Below are 23,526 nucleotides of genomic sequence, written 5' to 3'. Positions count from 1 at the left end.
CCAGAGCTCCAGCTCGGGAGGCACGTTTCCTGCCGTCTGTGTGTCCGTGGGCCCCATGGGGCTCTCTGCCTTCTCCCCTCTGTAGTCTCCCATGACTCCCCTCACCCTGCTGCAGACCTTACCTGCGGAATCTTCAGAGTCCAGAATCCTTGAAGGAATGTGTTCAGGGTGGGCGAATGTGTTCAGCGTGCTACTCGGCGCCGCTCCCTGACCCTAGAGCCACTCCTACATCGGGCTTTCTAGTTTAGCAGCACTGTGTGTGTGCCTGCTTCCAAAGTTGATGCTGACTTCCCTTTCTGGGTTTCAGTTTACCCCAGGGTTTAGTGGCTTAAAGCAGCCAGCGTCTGTCCTCTCATTCTGGCGGGTTGGCAGTGGGGCTGTGGCTCACTGGGTCCCTCACGAGGTTCAGTGAGAGCCCCTTCCAAGCTTGTGCTCGTGGCTGCTGACAGACCTCGGGAAGGCATTCTCGAGGCCCACTCTGGTGGCTGCTGGTCGCGTGGGCCTCTGCTCAGGCTGCCCCCCTGTCCTCAGAGGGCTGAGGGCGCCAAGGCAAAGCCCCGGTCTTCTTGTGACTCCTCTCGGAGGTGCCATCCCATCATGTTTGTTGGGTTCTATTTGCTTAAAGCAGCTCACTAGGTCCAACCTACCTTCCAGGGGACAGGGGTGGACAAGGGGGTGAACCCCAGGCAGTGGGGTCACTGGGGACTATCTGAAAGGCCACCTACATTATAAACCAATGTGAGCAAATTTTGAGGATTAATGGAAAATAGAAGATACGTTGGGAGACTGACAATGGGAAGAAAGTGGATTTAGACAATGACAGCGTTGGACCCTGGGGATGTGTGATGCTGAGAAAAATTGGTGGTGACGGTTGGGGTGCCAAGGGCAAACATGCCAAGCTCATCCCATTTGCTGCTCTGTAGGGGTGAAGTGGACGTGGCAGCTATGGGCAGGTCTGAAGCCCTCTGAGTTCTTTGCTGTGTCCAGGCTGGGGAGGCCGGCAGCGGAAGGCTGTGCGTTTGGTGACGTGGAGCTGGTGCAGCCAGCTCAGCAGGCGTGCAGGGCGTGGACCAGCATCAGCCTGCAGAAGCCACTGCCCCGGTAGCCACCGCTTGTCAGGCTTGGCGAGGATGTTGATGTCAGGCCGATTGTGTTTGCAGTTGGTATGAAATGGGTGGAAGTGACTGAAACCTGGGTGGTGAGTGAGCCACACGGCAGAGTGGAGTTTGGGAGACTGATCTTCGCGGGGGGTTCTCCACACCAGCTGCGGAAGCCAGGTCAGCAGGAGTAAGGGTTGGCCACACACAGCACTCACGCTGATCGGGTGTGCCCAGCCAGGGCAGTGCCAGCGAGGGAACTCCATTTGGGCGCCGTTGGCAAGGCATCCGCTGTGCTCCAGCCCCACCGCTCTGTCCTTCTGAGGGCCTCGCACCAGACACACCGATGCTGGGAGTGACTGGGAGCGGGGGCAGGCCTCCTGCCTGCAAGTCCCAGTCCACCAGTGTGGTCAGTGCTCAGGATGACCCTTGGTGAAACAAGAGGGCAGGCTAGTTATCGTCTGTCCCTGGTGGCACTTTCTGGCTCCTAGTATTCAGGGGAAGACAATATACAGTTATGAACTGGAACATCTCGGAGGGGACAAGACCAAACGGGATGTTACGAGGAAGCTGAGTCTGCTGGTCTGCGTGGACACAGCCTGACAGTCACGGCTGTCGGAGGTGGTTTGCTGGCCCGGAGGGGTCACCTGGCTGTGATAAGCCGCAGGGGAGGCACTGCACAAAGAGTCTTGAAGATTCACCGAGAAACCTGCAGGCCAGACCCGCTCCGTGTCCTGTGTCCTCCTGGTGTGTCTGGGGAAGGACAGGCACCATCTGTGGTTCCCAGAGGTTGCAGGAGCTCCGTGTGAGGCCCCTGCCTCACGTGGAGCCAGGGCCGATGCTTACAGAGAGCCGTGGCCACACCGTGCCCAGGGCCGACCCCATCTCTGTTGCAGGTCATTGTGGGGAGCATTTTCGAAGTGGTCTGGGCGGCCATCAAGCCAGGAACGTCCTTCGGGATCAGTGTGCTGCGGGCACTGCGGCTGCTGAGAATCTTCAAAGTCACCAAGTATGTCGTCTGTGTGCTGGTGGGGGCGGTGGTTCCTGTTGTCCGTGTGCTCCGGGGTGTTGGGGATTCCTGTCATCTGTGTGTGTGGGGTTCCTGTTGTCCGTGTGCTCCGGGGCGTGGGGGGGGATTCCTGTTGTCCCTGTTCTCCGGGGCGTGGGGGGGGATTCCCTGTGCTCAGGCTATAGGGAGGAGTTCCTCCTCCTCGTGCCGTGAGGGTGGTGGAGCTCGCCCCAGGAGCAGCACCTGTGTTGGCCCAGCTCCCACGCTGCCTGTGCCCCCAGCCCCAGAGCACATGGACGAGGAACTCCCACCCCACTCCTGGAGCACACGGATGTGCAGCAGGGGTGTTGTGCTCAGCCGTGCGGAATCGCTTCATGTGGCTTTTAACTGGGTAAACACAGACGACAGCCACAAAGCAGCGAGTGCGAGGCTGGCGGCGCAGTGTGGTTCTGTCTGGGCCCTGGTGGCCTGTCTACCCGCGGGGCTGTTTTCAGCCTCAGCACTGCCCCAGCATTTCTGGTTTTCTTATTAGCTTGTTCCCCACAGTTTCACACTGGCTCCTGTCTTGAAAGCCACAAGCCCATCTTTCAACCTCGAAGGATGTCTGTTCCCTAGTTAATGTAGAAAACAGAGGTTATCAGATAGAGGTTTCCTATCTTTCTGCCTCCAAGTTTGCTTCCCTGCCTTGCAGCCCCTGTCCTGGCCCCAGCGGGACTCTGACCTTCTGACCTGAACTCCCAGGCCTGCCTTTTCCACTCAGGGCTGACCCTGCCGGCTGGCCTCCGTGATAGGATGCGGCCCTGACCGTGTGTCAGGTTCATCCTACTTGGCTCCACAGCCCTGAACAAAGGTTGCTCCCTTCTGCCCGTGAGGGGGCTGAACCTCCCCCTCTCTGCCGGAGCGGTGGTGGGAGGGGGCTGCTCCTGTGCACAGCTGTCATGGCAGCAGCAGAGCTGCCCTCACCCTGCTGGCTGTGGGCCTAGTGACTCCACGGTGGGTCCCGAGCCACCCTGAGGCTCTGAGGCTCCCAGCCCGGGGTGCCTGGAGCATGTGGGCCACACATGCCCAGCTCGTGATGGCTGCGGGATGGTCCAGATCAAGCCTACGCAGGTGGCCTGCTTCCAAGCACCTGCAGTGACTTCCTCAGCCTCCTGGGGAGGCTGGACTAGATCTTTTCTAGTCTGTTTTAAATCCATACCTGAGGCCATTCAAAGTCAGGATGGTGTAACGAGGAGGAGTTTTGGACAGGACTCCCGTCTGGCTTGGCCCACAGACACTTGCCCTGCGTCCTCCGCTGCTTCTGCAGGGGCAGGGCTCCACGAGGTGGTGCGGTGCTGCCCGCGCCTTGGCTGTGGGCCTGGCGTCTTAGCAGCTCCATTTCCTCCTGGAAAGTGGGTGGCTCTTGTCCTGACCTAGATCCTGCCCGTCAGGAGAAGGCTTTCTGGAGTCTTCTAGTCCATCTCTTATTAACTGTCACGCACCCAGGAAGAGAGTAGTGGTTCTCTGTGACACAGCCCTGGGTACGAGGTCTCAGGGATGTCCCAGGCCTCTCCCCAGGCTAGGGCGGAGGACAGCAAGTGCTAAGGCAGAGAAGCACGTGGCCTGCCTCCCTGGGGCTTGGGCTGTCCTGGTGTTGCAGCTGGAGGGACCCGTTACCTAACAAGCCCACAGCAAGACTATCCGCAGACTGCAGGGGGCCTGTGAGCCACAGGGGTTCAGCTGAATGAGAGGGCCATGGTCTCTGGCCCCTAGGAGCGTTTGAGGGGTGGGCCGGAGGGGTGTTGAGCCTGGAGGGCTGCTCCGTGCTACGTGGCTCGCGCCCTGGGGGAACCCGAGCCCGGCCTGCTTCGCTGAGACCCTGCATGCGAACCTGCTCGCTGAGGGTGGTGGTGCCAACGGACGCTCCAGTGCAGCCCCTCTGCCCAGCTAACAGCTGTGGCCCTCACTTCCCGCGTGCTGGCCTAGGGGAGTTGAGGGATGCAAGCAGGTGTGGCCGCAGGAGGGAGACCGGAGAGCCGGTGGGAGGTGCGCGTGAGCGCAGCTCTGAACGTGCAGTCTCTGCCGTCACCCTGGGCCGGGTGGTGGGCTGCAGTGCAGATGGGGTGTGGGCCCCTGGAGAAAGTGAGTGTGGGGCCCTCAGGGCAGGAGGTGCCGGAAGCCGCAGGTGTGGCCCTCGGGGTCCCGGTGTCCTGGCGCGCTCGGACCAGGCCTCCCCCACAGGTACTGGAGCTCCCTGCGGAACCTGGTGGTGTCCTTGCTCAACTCCATGAAGTCCATCATCAGCCTGCTCTTCCTGCTGTTCCTCTTCATCGTGGTCTTTGCTCTGCTGGGCATGCAGCTCTTCGGGGGACAGTAAGTGAGGCCGGGCCCCCGAGGGGAGGGCTCAGGGGACAGTGCTGCTGGGCTCCCACTCTGCTTCCCCCACAAAGGCCCCGAGGAGGGCTGCTGGCCCAGACGCAGCCTCCAGGTGCCAGCCCTCCTGGGCCCAGTGGACCTGCCTCTGTCTGTCCAAAGCCCTTGTTCTTTTCAGGTTCAACTTCCAGGATGAGACTCCGACAACCAACTTTGACACCTTCCCTGCCGCCATCCTCACTGTCTTCCAGGTAAGGCTCCCGGCTCTGGACTAAGTTGTGGCCGCGGGGCTTTGTGGGCGTGGGGGAGGCAGCCTGCTGTCAGCCCCTCAGTGCCCGCCAGGACACAGGCACAGCAGGCCTCTGATGTGAGGCCCCAGGTTGGGAGCGAGCCTGCCAGGAGCAGGTGGAGGCCCCGGGAGGCCCTGGCTTCAGGTCGTCGCTTAGCGCTCTGCCAGAGACCTGGAACTGATTACGGCTGTCTTTGTCCTTGGCAAACACAGCGGAAAGCTGTCCCCAGGCTTCACCCTCCAGGGGCTTGGCCCAGCAGCCCCTCGGCTCTCCTGGTATCTGGATACTCACTCCCACGGCCCCTGGGGGCACGTAGGTCAGGGGCCCCATTCTTGGTGGCATCTGTGTTCCCTCCTGAGAACTCTCTAGGTTGAGCGCTCTCCCCATCACAGAGCTATGGCTCCCTTGTGCCTCCACGACGGGCCTCCCCCGTGTGATAAGGCACACATCTGTGTCCCACGCAGTGCCCTTGGCCACGTCTGAGACCAAGCAGGGCCAGGGCAGGGGTGGGTGCCCATGATGGAGCTTAGAGAATCCCCCACACCACAGGCACTCTGGCCAGGGCCCTGCCTACCCTCAGCCACTGCCGGAGCCGCGACGAGTGTGAGGAGCGGGGACCTTGGAGCCCCTCTCTCAGAGGAAGGGGACTTTGTGGCCAACCGTTTGGACCACTTGCTGACGGAGTGAGTCAGTCTGGTGATCTCACCCCCTGAGCCCTCCCAGCCTGGGGGAGTCCTGCAGCTCCTCCGCCCCCAGGGACAGTGGGTAGAGTCCTTTCCTTCCAGGGGGTCATCCGCTGCCGGCCTGGCAGCACCCCAGACCCTGCAGTGTCGCCGCCCGCTTCCCACCTGACCCCACCTCAAGTCCTATGGCTTCTCCTCCTCTGAGCTCGAAGGGTTGGGGTGCCCGTGAGTGCACTGCCCTTCTTACCATCTTTGTCAAGGCGTCCACAGGTGACTCAGAGCAGTGTCTGGTCTTTTAAGGAGGCTGAGACAGTAGTTAGGGCTGGACGAGGCTGAGTAGATCGCCAGGGACAGGCATATAACGCCCTCAGGATGACACTGGGCCGATGCCCTGAGAGCCCAGGGTGGATCCCCTGCTTCTGAATGGGGTTGGAGAGGGCACAGGAAGGCATGCGATGGGGCTGGGGTGGAGTGGGAGGACAGCTTGCACTCCGCTCCCAGTGAGGCTGCCCCTGGGGAAGAGGGCCGACCATGCCCACAGGTGGAGGGGAGCCACTCCTAAGACACAGAAACAGCAGGCGAATGCAGGTGCCGTCAACCCTCAGATGGCTGAAGCTTAAAGGAGGAGGGGCACCTCAGAACCAAGAATATCGGGTTAATGTGAAAGATAACTAACAATCCTGGCAGTAAAAATATAGCTATTTCAATAAACAGATAGAGGGTGAACCCTACACTGATGTGATCCTCGTGAGAGTGGGGGAGCTGGCAGGCATGGAGCCCACTGTGGCTCAGAGGTGCAGAGAAGGTGCCAGCGACCCTCCAGAAAGAGCTGAGACAGTAAAGAGAAAATCTTAAAATCTGTTGCAGCAAGAAGGATTTCCTGTGAAGAGTGCCAGTCTGAGGGCAGGAGGTTGGGGAGAAGTGAATAAGGTGCTGAAGGGCAGTCCCTGTTGTTCTGGAAGAGAGAGCGCGACCTGAGGTGGGGTAGACACACCCAGACGCAAACGCCCGGGGGTGGGGGGGTCATGGCCGAGTGCTGAACGCCCTGCGGGCGCCGTGCGGGTGCGCCGAGGGCGGCGGAGGTGGGGGAGAGGCAGTGACCCAGGAAGAAGCAGAAAACCCAGACGGTTTCAGAAATGGAATAATTTATGAAAAGTAATTGAAAAATCTACCTATGCTGGCCACCACGCTGACAGTTTAACAAGTGAGTTCTGCCAACTGTTTAGGAACGGTTACTCCAATTTTATATAGATGACTCCAGAGAAGATAAAAAGGAAATAGCCACCCTTTATGAAAGTGGACTAATCTTGATATGAAAATGCCAGACAAAGACAATATGAGAGAAGAAAAATATTTATTACCGTCACACAGAGAGAGACAAGACATCCTGAGGGAAATAAGAACCAATCCAACCTGGATGTACTTAAAGATCATCTTTATGATCAACTTGAATTTACCCTAGAAATGAAAAATTTACCCTAGAAATGCAAGATGACTAAACATTAGAAAGTCTATTACTGTAGCTCATCATCTCAACAGACTGAAGAGGGAGAGGAGGGAACCATCAGAAAGAGCATCTGAGCTCCAGCAAAAGCACAACCAAACACCAGAGTGAGAAGCAGACGGAATGAGATGAGCAAACTGTGTTAATTGTGGAAGCGGGGTGATGAGTGTGTGGGGGTGCATCACACCCTGTACTCTGCGTGTGTTTGATGAAACCCAGCTCTCTTCCAGACAGAAGCTCCTAGCAGACTATGCCGGTATCAGTGGTCTTAGTGCAGTAGAATAAGAAAAAGATGAAATAAAAATTCTCAGGATTGCCAAGGAGGAAAGAAAAATGTCATTATTCACAGATGAAATATTTATGTACTCAGAACACTTGTGTTGTCACTGCAGATGGTGTGGGACAGTTTGGTTATCCATAGAGAAAAAAAGGAAGTTGGATTTCCACCTCGTAGCAGATTTGAAAATCAGCTCAGATGAATTAAAACATAAATGTGAAAAGCAAATTTCAAATTTTAGAACGTACAGGAGAGTACTGTTACTAACTGAAGGCCTTCTTAAGGAAGAGATAAAAATGCACAGATCATAAATGAAACCTTTGGCAAATTTGACTATTGAAATACAAATTTCTGCATCCAAAAATCACCATAGAATGTCAAATAAGTCATAGGCTGGAGCAGACATTTCCACAACATCAGCCAATAAACAGCGACCAGAATAAATAACCAGCAACCAGAACGAGGGCTTCCCAGGTGGCGCTAGTGGTAAAAAATCCACCTGTCAATGCAGGAGACTCAAGAGACAAAGTTTCCATCTGTGGGTTGGAAACATCTCCTGGAGTAGGAGACAACCCACTTCAATATTCTTGCTGGAAAATTCCATGGGCAGAGGAGTGTGGCGGGCTACAGTCCGCAGGGCTGCAAAACGTCAGACATGACTGAACAGCTGAGGAGGGCAATCAGAATAAATAAAACCTTCCACAAATCCAAAAGGGAAAACAGCAGCAGGAAGATGTAGCAGGAAAGGGCAAAGTGTGCAAGAGGGAACTCAGGATAAGAAAGTGGGCTGAAGAGCAGACCTATAAAACCATCATCTATTACTCGTAGTCAGGGAAATGCAAATTAAACCCACCTCTCAGTTTAGCTGAAATTAAGAAACCTAACAGTCTCAAGTTTTAGAGAAAGTGAAAGTGAAGGTCACTCAGTCGTCCAACTCTTTGTGACCCGCATGGACTATACAGTCCATAGAATTCTCCAGGCCAGAACACTGGTGTGGGTAGCCTTTCCCTTCTCCAGGGGATCTTCCCAACCCAGGGATCGAACCCAGGTCTCCCACATTGCAGGTGGATTCTTTACCAGCTGAGCCACAAGGGAAGCCTCAAGTTTTAGAGAGGATGTGGAGAAATGAGGATTCCCTTGTGGTATTGATGGGTTGATAGAACCGCTTTGGAAACTAATGTCACGGTATCTAACCCACTGGCACTCACATGAAAGTAGTTCCTGTTGTGGGTACATGCCCTGGAAGATCCCTGGCCAAATGCACAGAGACCTGTGAGACCATCGAGGCAGCATCACATATGGTAGCGAAACCCTGGAAACCTCTTCACTGTTCATCCTCAGGAGAGTGATGAGAAGAGTGTGTTCTGTCTGGGCAGCAGGGTCATGAATGAATGACCTGGAATTACCTATATTAACATGGATCAGAAGCAGTGTTAATCTAAAAAAAGCAAGATTCAGAATAATGCAGATCATATGATACTATTTAATTAACTTCAAAAATTGAAGTAGAGTTGATTTACAGTGTTATGTTAATTTCTGCTGTATAGCAAAGTGACTCAGTTATACATATATATATATATTCTTTTTTTCATTCTGGTTTAGCATATGATACTATTTAAATAAGGATGAAAACATCTTGTTTCCAAACACTGTGTAACAATATTATTTATGGTATATGTACAAGTAGAAGTATAAAAGCCCGCATGGGAACGATTAACGCCAAAGTCAGGGCTGGGCGGGTGCAGGGAGAGGAGAAATGAGGCTGGGGGTTCTCCTCAAGGACCTTCAGGCACATTTTCTCATATTCCTTATACATCGCTGTTAGCCATGAGGTGACTCAAAGCAAATACTGAATGCTTTTATTTTTTTTTTAAACTTTTTTTGTATTTTTAAAAATTTGTTTATTTTTAATTGAAGGCTAATTGCTTTACAATATTGGTTTGATTTCTGCCGTCCCTCAGCGTGAATTAGCCATCGTGTAGGTATGTCCCCTCCCTCTTGAATCCCCTTCCCCTTCAGCTACATTTTAATGTTTTATTTCTTAAGCTGGGAGTAGAGCTTTAAATATTATTCATTGTACCTTTCTGAGTGTTTGAAATCATACATACTTTTAAAATTAAATGAATACAAAAAGATAAACTAAGTTAACATTAACCAAGAGAAAGCTGGTGTAATAATAACATCAGCCGAAATAGAAGGTGAAAAAAAGCTTTAGTAAAAAGAGGAAACTACATTGTATAACAATAAAGGGAAGATGCAGTGTAAGAACACGGCCCCCAAAAGCAAAAACTGACAGAATTACAAAGAGAAATAAAAGTCCATTCTCTTCTCAGAGATATATAATTCCATCAAACTGAAGGATGAAGCTGCTAAGAGATTAGAAAGGATCAGAAATCAGCTGATGCGTACAAGAACTTGCACAACTGATAGTGGATAAAACACTCATTTGGGGGCATGGAGGACTTCTCCAGAAATTGACCACTTGTTAAGTCACTCAGGAAATTCCTACAAGTGTTAAAGAATTGCTCTCCTACAGTGAACATTCTTTTTATAAAAAACAAATTTTATTTATTTAAAATTTGGCCACACTCTGTGACATGTGGGATCTTATTTCCCTGTCCAGGGATCAAATCTGCACCCCCTGCATTGGAACGTGGCGTCTTAACCACTGGACCACCAGGGAAGTCCCAGAGCACATCCTTGGTATCACTTAAATAAATAGAAACTACCAGTAAACAATCACATAAAATCGTCCCCATATTTGAAAGCTGAGGGGTTGCGTTGAAGGAGACATCATAGTGGATACTACAGAATACTTAGAACTGAGTAATAATTAGCAAAACTTACAGGATGAGTTTGAAGCAACGCTTAGAGAAAAATTTAGAATCTCAGAATCAACTATGAAAATAAGAAAATGACTAAAAATAAGAGAATGGCTGAAAATAAATATGTTAAATACTCATCTTAAAAATAAAAAAAAGAATAATAGAGTAAACCAAAGAGAAACTGAAAGCAGGAAAAAAATAATGCTAAGAGCAGATGTTAGTGACACAGAAAACTGATGTACCAAGATAACAAAATCATAAAAAGTTAATTATCAGTAAGGGCATGGGCATTCAGTCATGTCTGACTCTTTGCGACCTGTTGGACTGTAGCCCTCTGAGGGGTACAGATGTGTACAGATGCGTATCCTTCAGGGGTGGCACCACCAGGCATTTCTGGGTTGGGGTCTCCAGGTGTCTTGAGTGTGTGACAGGTGTCCTGGAGGCCTGTGTTAGGACAGTAATTGATCAGAAGGTCAGATTCCATGCGAGCCTCCTGGCTCGCAGATCTCTCCCTCCACTGCTCTGTGAGGCAGGGGCTTTGCTGTGTCCACTGATGATCGTAAGTGCCTGAAGGTTGCCTGACACACAGCAGGCACTCTGTTTGCTCAGTGAAGGCAGAGGCAAGTAGTCTGAAATAAAGGACTCAAAAACCAAATCCAGTTCTGTATAAAATAGAACCTCATAGCTAAACTGCACTTATCTTGGTAATATAGTTATTTGTCAATATAATTTCCTGATCTCTACATGTTAAAGAGAAAAATAAGCATATCAATAGATGTAGAAAGATAAAACATTGACATGATGATGAGAAACATGTTATACAAAGAACTTAAAATACTGAGGACTCAAAAACAAAAAAGCAACCCAAAACAAACCCACAGCTAGGTGGGATAGCTAATATGGATGAGCTTCCTTTTTGAAGGGACAGAAATGTTCTAAAATTGACTGTGGTAGTGGTTGTATATATGTGTGAATGTACTAAAAACCATTGAACTGTACACTTTAAATGAATGATTTATATGGTATGTTAACTATATCTCTATAGTTACATAGTTATATCTCTATAACTATATCTGCTTATTGCCAAATTCAGACTTAAATTGAAGAAAGTAGGGAAAACCACTAGACCGTTCAGGTATGACCTAGATCAAATCCCTTATGAGTATACAGTGGAAGTGACAAATAGATTTAAGGGTCTAGACCTGATAGACAGAGTGCCTGATGAACTATGGACAGAGGTTCGTGACATTGTCCAGGAGACAGGGATCAAGAAAATCCCCATGGAAAAGAAATGCAAAAAAGCAAAATGGCTGTCTGAGGAGGCCTTACAGATAGCTGGGAAGAGAAGAGAAGTGAAAAGCAAAGGAGAAAAGGAAAGATATTCCCATCTGAATGCAGAGTTCCAAAGAATAGCAAGGAGAGATAAGAAAGCCTTCCTCAGCAATCAGTGCAAAGAAATAGAGGAAAACAACAGATTGGGAAAGACTAGAGATCTCCTCAAGAAAATTAGAGATACCAAAGGAACATTTCATGCAAAGATGGGCTCGATAAAGGACAGAAATGGTATGGACCTAACAGAAGCAGAAGATATTAAGAAGAGGTGGCAAGAATACACAGAACTGTACAAAAAAGATCTTCATGACCCAGATAATCATGATGGTGTGATCACTCACCTGGAGCCAGACATCCTGGAATGTGAAGTCAAGTGGGCCTTAGAAAGCATCACTACAAACAAAGCTACTGGAGGTGATGGAATTCCAGTTGAGCTATTTCAAATCCTAAAAGAGGATGCTGTGAAAGTGCTGCACTCGATATGCCAGCAAATTTGGAAAACTCAGCAGTGGCCACAGGACTGGAAGAGGTCAGTCTTCATTCCAATCCCAAAGAAAGGCAAAGAATGCTCAAACTACTGCACAGTTGCACTCATCTCACATGCTAGTAAAGTAATGCTCAAAATTCTCCAAGCCAGGCTTCAGCAATATGTGAACCGTGAACTTCCAGATGTTCAAGCTGGTTTTAGAAAAGGCAGAGAAACCAGAGATCAAATTGCCAATATCCGCTGGATCATCGAAAAAGCAAGAGAGTTCCAGAAAAACATCTATTTCTGCTTTATTGACTATGCCAAAGCCTTTGACTGTATGGATCACAATAAACTGTGGAAAATTCTGAAAGAGATAGGAATACCAGACCATCTGACCTGTCTCTTGAGAAACCTGTATGCAGGTCAGGAAGCAACAGTTCGAACTGGACATGGAACAACAGACTGGTTCCAAATAGGAAAAGGAGTACGTCAAGGCTGTATATTGTCACCCTGCTTATTTAACTTATATGCAGAGTACATCATGAGAAATGCTGGGCTGGAAGAAACACAAGCTGGAATCAAGATTGCCGGGAGGAATATCAATAACCTCAGATATGCAGATGACACCACCCTTATGGCAGAAAGTGAAGAAGAACTAAAGAGCCTCTTGATGAAGGTGAAAGAGGAGAGTGAAAAAGTTGGCTTAAAGCTCAACGTTCAGAAAACTAAGATCATGGCATCTTGTCCCATCACTTCATGGGAAATAGATGGGGAAACAGTGGAAACAGTGTCAGACTTTATTTTTTTGGGCTCCAAAATCACTGCTGATGGTGATTGCAGCCATGAAACTAAAAGACGCTTACTCCTTGGAAGGAAGGTTATGGCCAACCTAGATAGCATGTTTAAAAGCAGAGACATTACTTTGCCAACAAAAGTACGTCTAGTCAAGGCTATGGTTTTTCCAGTGGTCATGTATGGATGTGAGAGTTGGACGGTGAAGAAAGCTGAGCGCCGAAGAATTGATGCTTTTGAACTGTGGTGTTGGAGAAGACTCTTGAGAGTACCTTCGACTGCAAGGAGATCCAATCAATCCATCCTAAAAGAGATCAATCCTGGGTGTTCATTGGAAGGTCTGATGTTGAAGCTGAAACTCCAATACTTTGGCCACCTCATGTGAGGGGTTGACTCATTGGAAAAGACCCTAATGCTGGGTAGGATTGGGGGCAGGAGGAGAAGGGGACGACAGAGGATGAGATGGTTGGATGGCATCACCAACTCGATGGACATGGGTTTGGGTAGACTCTGGGAGTTGGTGATGGACAGAGAGGCCTGGTGTGATGCGATTCATGGGGTCGCAAAGAGTCGGACACGACTGAGCGACTGAACTGAACTGAACTGAACTATATCTCTTAATTTCTTCTAAGAATCCCTGAGAAGAAATGAAGTAGCCCTAATAGTCAATAAAAGGGTCCAAAATGCAGTACTTGGGTGCTATCTCAAAAATGCCAGAATGATCTCTGTTCATTTCCAAGGCAAACCATTCAATATCACAGTAATCCAAGTCTATGCCCAATCCCTAATGCTGAAGAAGCTGAAGTTGAACATTTCTATGATGACCTACAAGACCTTCTAGAACTAACACCAATAAAAGATGTCCTTTTCATCATAGGGGCCTGGAATGCAAAAGTAGGAAGTCAAGAGATACCTGGAGTTACAGGCAAGTTTGGCCTTGGAGTACAAAATGAAGCAGGACAAAGGCTAACAGAGTTTTGCCAAGAGAACACACTGGTCACAGCAAACACCTTCTTCCAACAACACAAGAGATAACTCTACACGTGGACATCAGCAGATGGCCAACACCGAAATCAGATTGATTATATTCTTCGCAGCCAAAGATGGAGAAACTCTATACAGTCAGCAAAAACAAGACTGGGAGATGACTGTGGTATAGATCATGAACTCCTTATTGCCCAATTCAGACTTAAATTCAAGAAAGTAGGGAAAACCACTAGACTATTCATGTATGACCTAAATCAAAGTGGAAGTGACAAATAGATTCAAGGGATTAGATCTGATAGAGTGCCTGAAGAACCTTGGACAGAGGTTCGTGATGTTGTATAGGAAGCCGTCCGTGATCAAGATCATCCCCAAGAAAAAGAAATGCAAAAAGGCAAAATGGTTGTCTGAGGAGGCCTTACAAATAACTGAGAAAAGAAGAGAAGTAAAAGGCAAAGGAGAAAAGGAAAGATATATTCATCTGAATGCAGAGTTCCAAAGAATAGCAAGGAGAAATAAGAAGGCCTTCCTCAGTGGTCAATGCAAAAAAATAGAGGAAAACAATAGAATGGGAAAGACTAGAGATCTCCTCAAGAAAATCAGAGATACCATGGGAACATTTCATGCAAAGATAGGCACAATAAAGGACAGAAATGGTATGGACCTAACAGAAGCAGAATATATTAAGAAGAGGTGGCAGGAATACAAAGAAGAACTATACAAAAATATCTTCATGACCCAGATAACCATGATGGTGTGATCACTCACCTAGAGCCAGACATCCTGGAGTCCAAAGTCAACTGGGCCTTAGGAAGCATCACTACGAACAAAGCTAGTGGAAGTGGTAGAATTCCAGCTGAACTATTCAAAGTCCTAAGAGATGATGCTTTTAAAGTGCTGCACTCAATATGCCAGCAAATTTGGAAAACTCATCAGTGTCCACAGGACTGAAAAAGGTCAGTTTTCGTTCCAATCCCAAAGAAAGGCAATGCCGAAGAATGTTCTATCAGACAATTGCGCTCATCTCATACATTAGCAAAGTAATGCTCAGAATTCTCCCAGCGAGGCTTCAATAGTATGTGAACCGTGAACTTCCAGATGTTCAAGCTGAATTTAGAAAAGGCAGACAAACCAGAGATCGAATTGCCAATATCCATTGGATCATCGAAAAAGCAGAATTCCAGAAAAACATCTACTTCTGCTTTCTTGACTACATCAAAGCCTTTGACTGTGTGGATCACAAGAAACTGGAACATTCTTCAAGAGATGGGAATACCAGACTGGCTTACCTGCCTCCTAAGAAATCTGTATGCAGGTCAAGGAGCAACAGTTAGAAATGGACATGGAACAACAGACTGGTTCCAAATTGGGAAAGAAATACATCAGGGCTGTATGTTGTTACTCTGCTTATTTAACGTATATGCAGAGCACATAATGAGAAACGCTGGGCTGGATGAAGCACCAGCTGGAATCAAGATTGCTGGGAGAAATATCAATAATGGAGGAGCTTGGTAGGCCACAGTCCCTGGGGTCGCTAAGAGTCGGACACGACTGAGCGACTTCACTTTCACTTTTCCCTTTCATGCACTGGAGAATGAAATGGCAACCCACTCCAGTATTCTTGCCTGGAGAATCCCAGGGATGGCGGAGCCCGGTGGGCTGCCGTCTATGGGGTCGCACAGAGTCGGACACGACTGAAGCAACTTAGCAGCAGCAGCAGCAGATATGCAGATGACCCCACCCTCATGGCAGAAAGTGAAGAAGAGCTAAAGAGCCTCTTGATGAAAGTGAAAGAGGAGAGTGAAAAAGTTGGCTTAAAACTCAACATTCAGAAAACAAAGATCATGGCATCCGGTCCCATCACTTCATGGCAAATAGATGGTGAAACAATGGCAACAGTGACAGACTTTATTTTCTTGTACTCCAAAATCATTGCAGACTGTGACTAAAGCCATGAAATTAAAAGACGCTTGCTCCTTGGAAGAAAAGCTATAATCAACCTAGACAGCATATTAAAAAGCAGCGATATTACCTTGCTGACAAAGGTTCATCTAGTCAAAGCTATGGTTTTTCCAGTAGTCCTGTATGTATATAAGAGTTGGACTGTAAAGAAGGCTGAGTGCTGAAGAATTGATGCTTTTTAACTGTGGTGTTGGAGAAGACTCTTGAGAGTCCCTTGGACTTCAGGGAGATCCAACCAGTCCATCCTAAAGAAAATCAATCCTGAATGTTCATTGGAAGGACTGAAGCTGAAGCTCCAATACTTTGGCCACCTGATGTGAAGAAGTGACTCGTTGGTAAAGACCCTGGTGCTGGGAAAGATTGAAGGTGGGAGGAGAAGGGGATACCGTGGATGAGATGGTTGGATGGCATCACCAACTCGATGGACATGAGTTTGAGTGAGCTCCAGGAGTTGGTGACGGACAGGGAGGCTGCAGTCCAAGGGGTTGCGAAGAGTTGAACACGACTGAGCGACTGAATAAACTATATCTAAATAAAACTGTTATTTTAGAAAGACCATAGCAAACATTGCAGATAAAAGATTGTTGATGGTGAATTTCATGTGCAACTTGACTGAACCGTGGGATGCCTAGATTGAACACTGTTTCTGGGTGTGTCTGTGGCGGTGTTTCTGGATGACAAGAACATTTGACTTGGAGGACTGAGAAAGCAGATGTGGGAGCCTCATCTAGTCCACTGAGGGCTTGAGTGGAGCAAAGGGCTGAGTAAGGGAGAGTCCACTCTCGCTGCCCAGATATGTTGGAGCTGGACATTCGGTTTCTCTTGCCCTTGGACTCAGATTTGGGCTGAAACTTACACTGTCATCTCTCCCAGTCAGCTGTGGGTCTTGGGACTTACCTTCCATAATCACAAGATAAGATATATCCAGACATCTCCTGTTGCTTCTGTTTCTCTGGAGAACTCAGACTAATACAGGTTGAAAGCATTATGACTAGAGAAAAACCAAGGGTAGCTAGTATTCAGGCAGTTGAAGTCAATGTAATAAGAAAAAGGAAGAGATAGGAGGACTGGAAAGGAGTAGACAAATGATGTGATTACATAGAAAGCCAGAGAATCAGTTAGAAATAATAAGAGGATTCACCAGTACTACTGAGCACAAGAGGAGCATTCGAAAGATAGAGCTTTTCTGTATACCTGTGTCGCTAAATTAGAATATTCAATTAAAATGAAAGATTTCATTTACAGTAGGTACAAAAGCTATGAGTTACCCAGAAATAAATCCACAAGAAGTATGCAAGACTTTTACATGTGAAATGATATCTTGTTATTAAAAGACCTGAAGAGCTGAAAACAAATGTTTTTAAATGGGAAGCCTTACTGTTGTAACAGGGATTAATTCTCCCTAATTTAATCAGTGATTCAAATCCCAACAGAACTTCTCTTGGAATTCAGCATGTTGATTCTATGGGACAGTAAATATCCAAGAATAGCAAAGACAATTCAACGTGGAGTGATTTGCCCCACTGCGTATCAAGACTTACTATAAAGCTACCATAATGAACGTTTTGACGTCTAAAGACAAAGTATCAGAGAACAGACTAGGAAGCCCAGAAACATGCCCAGGCTTTTGTAGGAAGTTGGTCATACGAAAAAGATGGCATTTAAATCAATGGGGGATGGGTGGGGTGGGAGGTAAGGGTGGAATGGTCAAAAAATGAGCCTTCTGTGTGGGAGAAAAGTCGATCTTCATCCCCATGGTAGACAGAACATAACCACAAACTCCAGTTGGATTAGAGATCTAAAAACCAAATTTTAAAATGATTCAAAGAAAATGTAGGAAAATTCGTCATGACCTTGGGATGGAGAGGGACTTTTTAAGAGGCAGAAAGCAGAAACCATAAGGGAAAGAGTGATATATTTGACTTCATTAAACTTTTTAATAATTCAAGAAGTTAGTTAAAAGCAAAAGGACACAAGCAGATTTTTCCAGCAGACATTGGAGATAGAGGACTAGTGTATACAAGACTCACTTTATTTGTTTTTTAAATTAATTTATTTATTTTAATTGGAAAAGAAGAATATACATATAGAAGTCAGTAAGAAAAGATGAGTCACGAGAAATATAAACCAAAGAGTTGAAAGGGCCACAGAAAGCAGGTCTGAGCAGACGTCCCACCCGACCGGCTGCCTCTTCACCCTGCAGGCTGGGAGCTATCAATGGGTGTGACGGTGCTCAGTTAGGGACGAGGGTGTGAGGAAGACACAGCCTGAGTTGCTGATGGGACAGTAATTCGGGATAAGCGCTTTGGAAACATCTAGATAAGTCAAGAGCGTGCAGAACCTGTGATCCAGCAGGCCCAGTCCTAGACAGAGCTCATGTGCACAGGGCACACTGGCGAAACCCCGACGTGCCGGTCAGGAAGAGGGGTGACCGTGTGGAGGGGCCTGTGCAGCGCTTTCCAGGAGCAGTGGGCTTGTGTGTCCACATGGACCAACTTCAGGGATGCAACAGCGAGTGAACAGAATAGTGTGTGTAGTCTGACACCTTTCTCTGCGCGTTCAGAGCACACGTGGCATATTTTGTGTGTGTACATGTGTGTTGTGTAGATGGGAATGAGCCCCAGATTTGTAATTGTGGTTGCCTGTCAAGGGTGATCATGGGTGGTGGGACCTGATGCAAATATGACAAAATGTCAGCAGTCTCCATCTTGAGTGGTGGACGCATGAAAGTTTGTTATCTTACCCCTTGCACTTTTCCAAAATACAAATGAAAACGAGACCCGTTTCCTGATGGGGCAAGGATCACGTGTAGCCGCCCTTATAGCCTGGGCCCACTGGACTGAGGGAGGTAGCAAATTGGAGGGTCAGAGGCTGCAGCTGCTGCCTGGCCTTGAGAGCTCACGCCGCCCTGAGCCCTGGGTTCCTCACCTGTGTGGCAGTGACCTGGCAGCTGGGGACGCGGGGAGCCCACTGGGCGGACCCCACACAGCCCAGTGCTGGTCTCCTCACCTTTGCTTGCCTTCTCTCCCAAAAGCTCCCTTTCCATTCTTGGCAGAGACTCAGCCCAGCAGCCATGGCCCTTCTGGAAGTTTCTTTGGAGGCCCCTGGGCTGCTGCCTTGAGTGTCATCCAGGAGCCTGCGTGTGCACACATGTGTGCCCTGGGCTCAGCCGTCTCTCCCTGGGCATGCGTGTGGGCGCCGGTGGCTGTGGGATGTGCCTGGGTGCTCTCCCTCCCTCCCTCCGCAGATCCTGACCGGGGAGGACTGGAACGCAGTGATGTACCATGGGATTGAATCGCAGGGTGGAGTCAGCAAAGGCATGTTCTCGTCTGTGTACTTCATTGTTCTGACGCTGTTTGGGAACTGTATCCTCTGTGGGCTGGGCGAGGGGGTAGGTGCCTCCTGGCTCCCTGTCTTCCTCCCCCACCCCGGCAGGGTGGGGAGGGAGGACTTGGGGAAAGACGTGGGCTTTGACCCTGAGGGCAGCTGTTTGTTTTGTTTTCACTTTAATTTAAATTAATGATCAGGTTTTGGCACCAAGCTTTTAAAAAACGTCCCCCTGGTAGAAATGAATCTGCAGGGAAGCACAAGGGAAGGTCTTGTGGGGAGGACGCTCCTCAGGCTTGTGTCTGGAGTTGGGTGGGGGCTCTGCAGGGTCAGGGCAAGCCCAGCTGGGGAGGCTCTGCAGCGGGTGCCCCCATCCTGCCTGACTGGAGTGTTTCCCTGTGGCTGGACCCTGAGGGGCACGACCTTGATCCTGCTCTCTGGGCAGGGCGAGGCCTCTGGGTCGCCCGTGGCTGTGGTCAGTGCCAGGAGGCAGCAGCTGACCTCGTAGTGCTGTCTCTGGGCCTGCTGCAGCCCTGCATAGGTTCATCCTTGCAGAACGTCATCCTTGAGGCAGAACCCTGGGGTGCGGTTCCCCCCGAGTCCCAGGGTAGTAATACCTCCTTGCCAGACAGTGGGGCCTGAGCTACAGGTCACCTACCCAGAGATTGCGTCAAGGAGGCTGGGGGCCGCCGCCCAGCAGCTGGGATGGGCTGTGTCTGATGGGGGCTGACAGGGCTGGAGGGTTGGGGGATCGGGGTACACCAAGGAAGGAGGCAAGGCTGGCCAGGACCTGGGGAGATGGGCCCCTGTGTTGCATGGAGGAAGCTATGGCCTGACCCTGGGGAGGCTGGGGCATAGACGTCCTTCCTTACCTGGAGCCACCAGACACCCTGCTGAATGTCTTCCTGGCCATCGCCGTGGACAACCTCGCCAACGCTCAGGAGCTGACCAAGGTACGTGGGTGGGGACACACCCGCAGCCCAGGGATGGGTGGATGGGGGTCAATCTGTGTCGCTCTGGAGAGGCTGCGGCATCGTGAGGAGGGCCGGGTCCTGCTTTAGGAACGTGTGGCTGCTGTCCAGGGGATCTCAAGTTCTGGACGGGCAGGGGTGTGGGGGCACTGAAGAGACAGGGGCGCCATGCCAGGAAGGGGGGTGACCATGAGGGCCACTTCTGGGAAGTCAAGACCTGGGAAGGATGACCAGGAAAACAGGAGGCAGTGTGGGAGCAGGAGGTGGCCCACAGGAGACGCAGCCCAGAGGCAGACCCGGCTGATGGGGGTGTGGGCTGCCCTGTTCTCAGGACTGAAGGGCACTGTGGCTTCAGCGTGTGAAGTGGGGGCCATGTCCTCTCGGAGAGAGAGCCATCGTGAGGTGGGCCCTCGGGAACATCTGGTCTGAACACCCTAAAGGGCAGCGAGGGGACCTGTGGTCATCGCTAGGTGGTGAGGGCACCCTGTGGTCATCCCCAGGAGGGGAGGGTCCCCTGTGTTCATCCGCAGATGGTGAGGGGACCCTGTGATCCTCTTTGGGAGGTGGGGGACCCCTGTGTTTGGTCTCCTGTGTGGATGGCTGAGCTCCAGTGGCCCTTGTGTGGTGCTGCCCTCGGATTCTGGGCCAGGCTGGTGGCTGGAGGAGCAGCTGGTGTCTGTTCCCAGCACGTCCGCACCCAGTGGGATGGCTTTCTCTCCAGGCTGTGCCCCGCGGGAGCCAGCTAACTGTCATCTCTCATCCCTGAGCCTGTGGGGGACATGATCACACATGTCTCCCCATGGCGTCACTCCGGATGACGCAGCCCCCTGCTTGGTTACTCTCACGCTGTCTGTCCTGGACGGTGCAGGCCGCCCGCCGTTTCAGCCTCGGGCTGGTGCTTTGAGAAGCCTGGCTGCTGGCGTGGAGGGGCTGTGGTCCAGAGGTCTGAGGATGCTCTGACCCTTGCAGGCACGCACATGCTGTCTGCGCGTGTGCCTGGGTGCACACCTGTGTGTCTGTGTCTGCGTGCTCGCCCCCACTGTCCCTGACAGCCTTCCGCTTGTGTTGCACCCTCTCAGTCCTGCACGTCCCAAGACTCTTAACACTATCCCTGCTCTGGGGCTTGACTTGGGTCTCCCCTGGGGAAGGTGGATTCTGGACGTCTCTGCAGGCTGCAGAGACTCTGGTGTCCATGTGCTCCTGGTGGCGCATGCTGTGCAGGGGCCCTGCCTCCCCACCTGGCCCCCTGGGAAGAATGTTCCCCCCGGGGCTGGTGCGGTGCGCCCGCCTCTGCCTCCGCTCGACTGGGCTGGGCTGTGCCTGTGGGTCTGGGTTCCTCCCTTCCTCTGAAGGTTGGGAATCCCCCTGGCCTGCCTATTACTGCTGTCAGTCAGTTGCAGGACTGAATCTCACAATCCAGGAGCGGCTGGAGAGTGGCCCAAGCCCTTGGCTGGGGGGACCGGTGCAGCCACAGAACACTTCTGGTGTCAGGATTTCTGGAACCACGTGAACCAGGGGGGCCCAGTAGCCTTGGTGATCTGGCACCAGCTGTTCTGAGTTTGGGGTCAAAGCTCTCACTGCTCCTTCAAGGTTGTCAGTGGGAGGACATAATGACAAGCCATGTCTTGGGGCCCTGTCTCCATGCACAGACACCCTGGGTGGTGGCCCCTTTGGACAAACTGCCCTAATTCAGGGATTGCCTCCCTTTTGGAGGTGGAAGTGGAGACCTGTTTGTGTCAGGCTCTGAGGCACCCCTGGGCTGGCCGAGGGTCCCAAAAAGTGGGGCTTGATGCTCCCTCCCTTATGCTCCCGCTAATACACAGTCGTGTCATTTGTTTTTTGAAGTGGAAATAAACTCACGTCAAATTTGTAGAACACCCACTGGAATGACTTGAGGGCCATAAAGCAGGATGGAGCCCGGGGCTGGAGGAAGGGCGTCCCTTGGGGACTTCGTGGTAGGTCTAGTTCTGCTGCCCTCTGGGGCCTGAAGCTGGAAGCCCTCTCCTCTATGGTGGGAAATGTACAGACAACTCACAGGGGCTTAGTTGCCATTACTGTGCCCCTAAAAGCAAATTCAAGGATGTTTGGGATGTGGGGAATGCCAGCTTCCAGAGAAGCCAGGTAGGCCTGGGGTTGGGGTAATCGGGGAAATAAGGGTGGTCCCAGTGATGTAGCTGGACCACATGGAGACTGGTGGGCCTGTAGACTCAGCCAAGAGCTCTTTATCTAGATCTGAGGAGCGGAGCATTCTGGTTTTGCCTGGTGACGTGGGCTCGGGGCTGGAGGGTCCATCCTCCTCCGCGTGGATTGGGCAGAGGTGGGGCAAGGTGTCTGCTCAGGCGTCACATGCCGGCCCGGAGGCAGAGAGCCTCTCTTCTCCAGGAGCTCAGTGAGGAATGGAGCCCATGGCTAGGCACAGTCACCGCCGGGGACAGGTGGTCGGATGTGACCCAGCAGGTCCAGGCGGAGAAGCTCTGAGGTCCTGAGGTGGCCCTGCTAGACACACTCCCAGGGATGGCTCCCGTGGGCGGTGCTGCGGGGCACCTGGGCTCAGGGCAGCCAACCGCTCCTCGCGCTGGCTCACTGCTCTGGGGCAGAGACGGACTTCGTTCCAGTGTGACAGCTGCTGGGGGGAGGCAGGAGGGGGAGCGGGGGAATAGAGAGGTGGGTTTGCATTTCAACAGAATGAGACTGACAGGCAGGAATGTGTTCCTGGGCTGGAGCTCCAGAGCAGTACTATCAGCGGCGAGCACGCTGGGAAGGGTGCTGACTGGGGACTGTCGCCTGCAGAGATGGGCGTAGCGGGGGAGTCTGGAGCCTGGGTGGGTTGTGCTGAGGCAGGAGCCAGCTGCCCGGCCTGGGGCTCAAGGGGCAGGAAGGACTCAGAGGCTCTGGGATGAAGAGCTGGTGGCACGAGAGGAGGTCAGGGGGGCCGAGGCTTCTGTGGAGCCTCAGAGTGGACACAGCACTCTCAGTCTAGCTATGCTTTGCTGTCTGTCCAAACAGGACGAAGAGGAGATGGAAGAAGCAGCCAATCAGAAGCTTGCCCTGCAAAAGGCCAAAGAAGTGGCTGAAGTCAGCCCCATGTCTGCCGCGAACATCTCCATTGCTGCGTAAGGCTCTAGGAGTGGGTGAGGGGGTGGTGGCAGGGCTGTGGCAGAGCCCGGCTCCTCCTGGGGCTTCTAGGGAGGAGCCCTTGCCTTGCCTGGAGCCTCTCAGGACACAGCCCTCCCCAGGAGCCGAGATGGGGGCAGCGGTTCTCCTCCCCGGCAGGGGCCTTTGAGCAGAGAGGCCACTGGGTAGAGCCTCTGGCTTCTCCCCGCTGGGTGAGTGAGGTGCAGCGGTGCTGTGGGTGGGAGCGGCCTGCTCAAGGCGGTCCCCCTTCAGACTCCCCCGTGCAGTCTCGGGCGGCTCCAAGGAATTAGTATGTCTGACTTAGGCTCGCTTTTTCAGAAGTGTGTTTTGTGAGGCGAAAGATTCAACAGGGTACTTCAGCAGCCCAAGAGTCTTAACGCAGTTTCCGAAAGTATCTTTGAGTTTTTGGTGTTGGGACAGAGGTCAAGAGGTGGCCTCTCTGATGAGAGGAGGTCAGGTGGGGGTGAGACTTCTGTGGAGCCTCCAGGCACATTGCAGGAGCACCGCTGGTGCGCTA

The 23,526-nt window shown here is 51.1% G+C and overlaps 1 protein-coding gene across 3 annotated transcripts in view; it reads left to right on the top strand.

Moving 5' to 3' along the window:
• The window catches only part of CACNA1B (calcium voltage-gated channel subunit alpha1 B), a 216,255-nt gene that overhangs the window by 99,674 nt on the left and 93,055 nt on the right, over window positions 1-23,526 (top strand). For all 3 annotated transcript variants that reach the window (XM_081593188.1, XM_081593189.1, XM_081593190.1), the window contains exons 13-18: window positions 1,994-2,106; window positions 4,327-4,458; window positions 4,637-4,709; window positions 18,824-18,941; window positions 19,789-19,856; window positions 22,881-22,987. In XM_081593188.1, the coding sequence (XP_081449314.1) occupies window positions 1,994-2,106; window positions 4,327-4,458; window positions 4,637-4,709; window positions 18,824-18,941; window positions 19,789-19,856; window positions 22,881-22,987 (611 nt within the window). The remainder of the gene's footprint in view (window positions 1-1,993; window positions 2,107-4,326; window positions 4,459-4,636; window positions 4,710-18,823; window positions 18,942-19,788; window positions 19,857-22,880; window positions 22,988-23,526) is intronic.

This window comes from Giraffa tippelskirchi, chromosome 4 (genome assembly GCF_054371585.1).
Source record: "Giraffa tippelskirchi isolate mGirTip1 chromosome 4, T2T-mGirTip1v1.2.pri, whole genome shotgun sequence".
NCBI lineage: Eukaryota > Metazoa > Chordata > Mammalia > Artiodactyla > Giraffidae > Giraffa > Giraffa tippelskirchi.
Note: the sequence above shows the minus strand (reverse complement) of the source record. Positions and strands in the feature narration are given on the sequence as shown.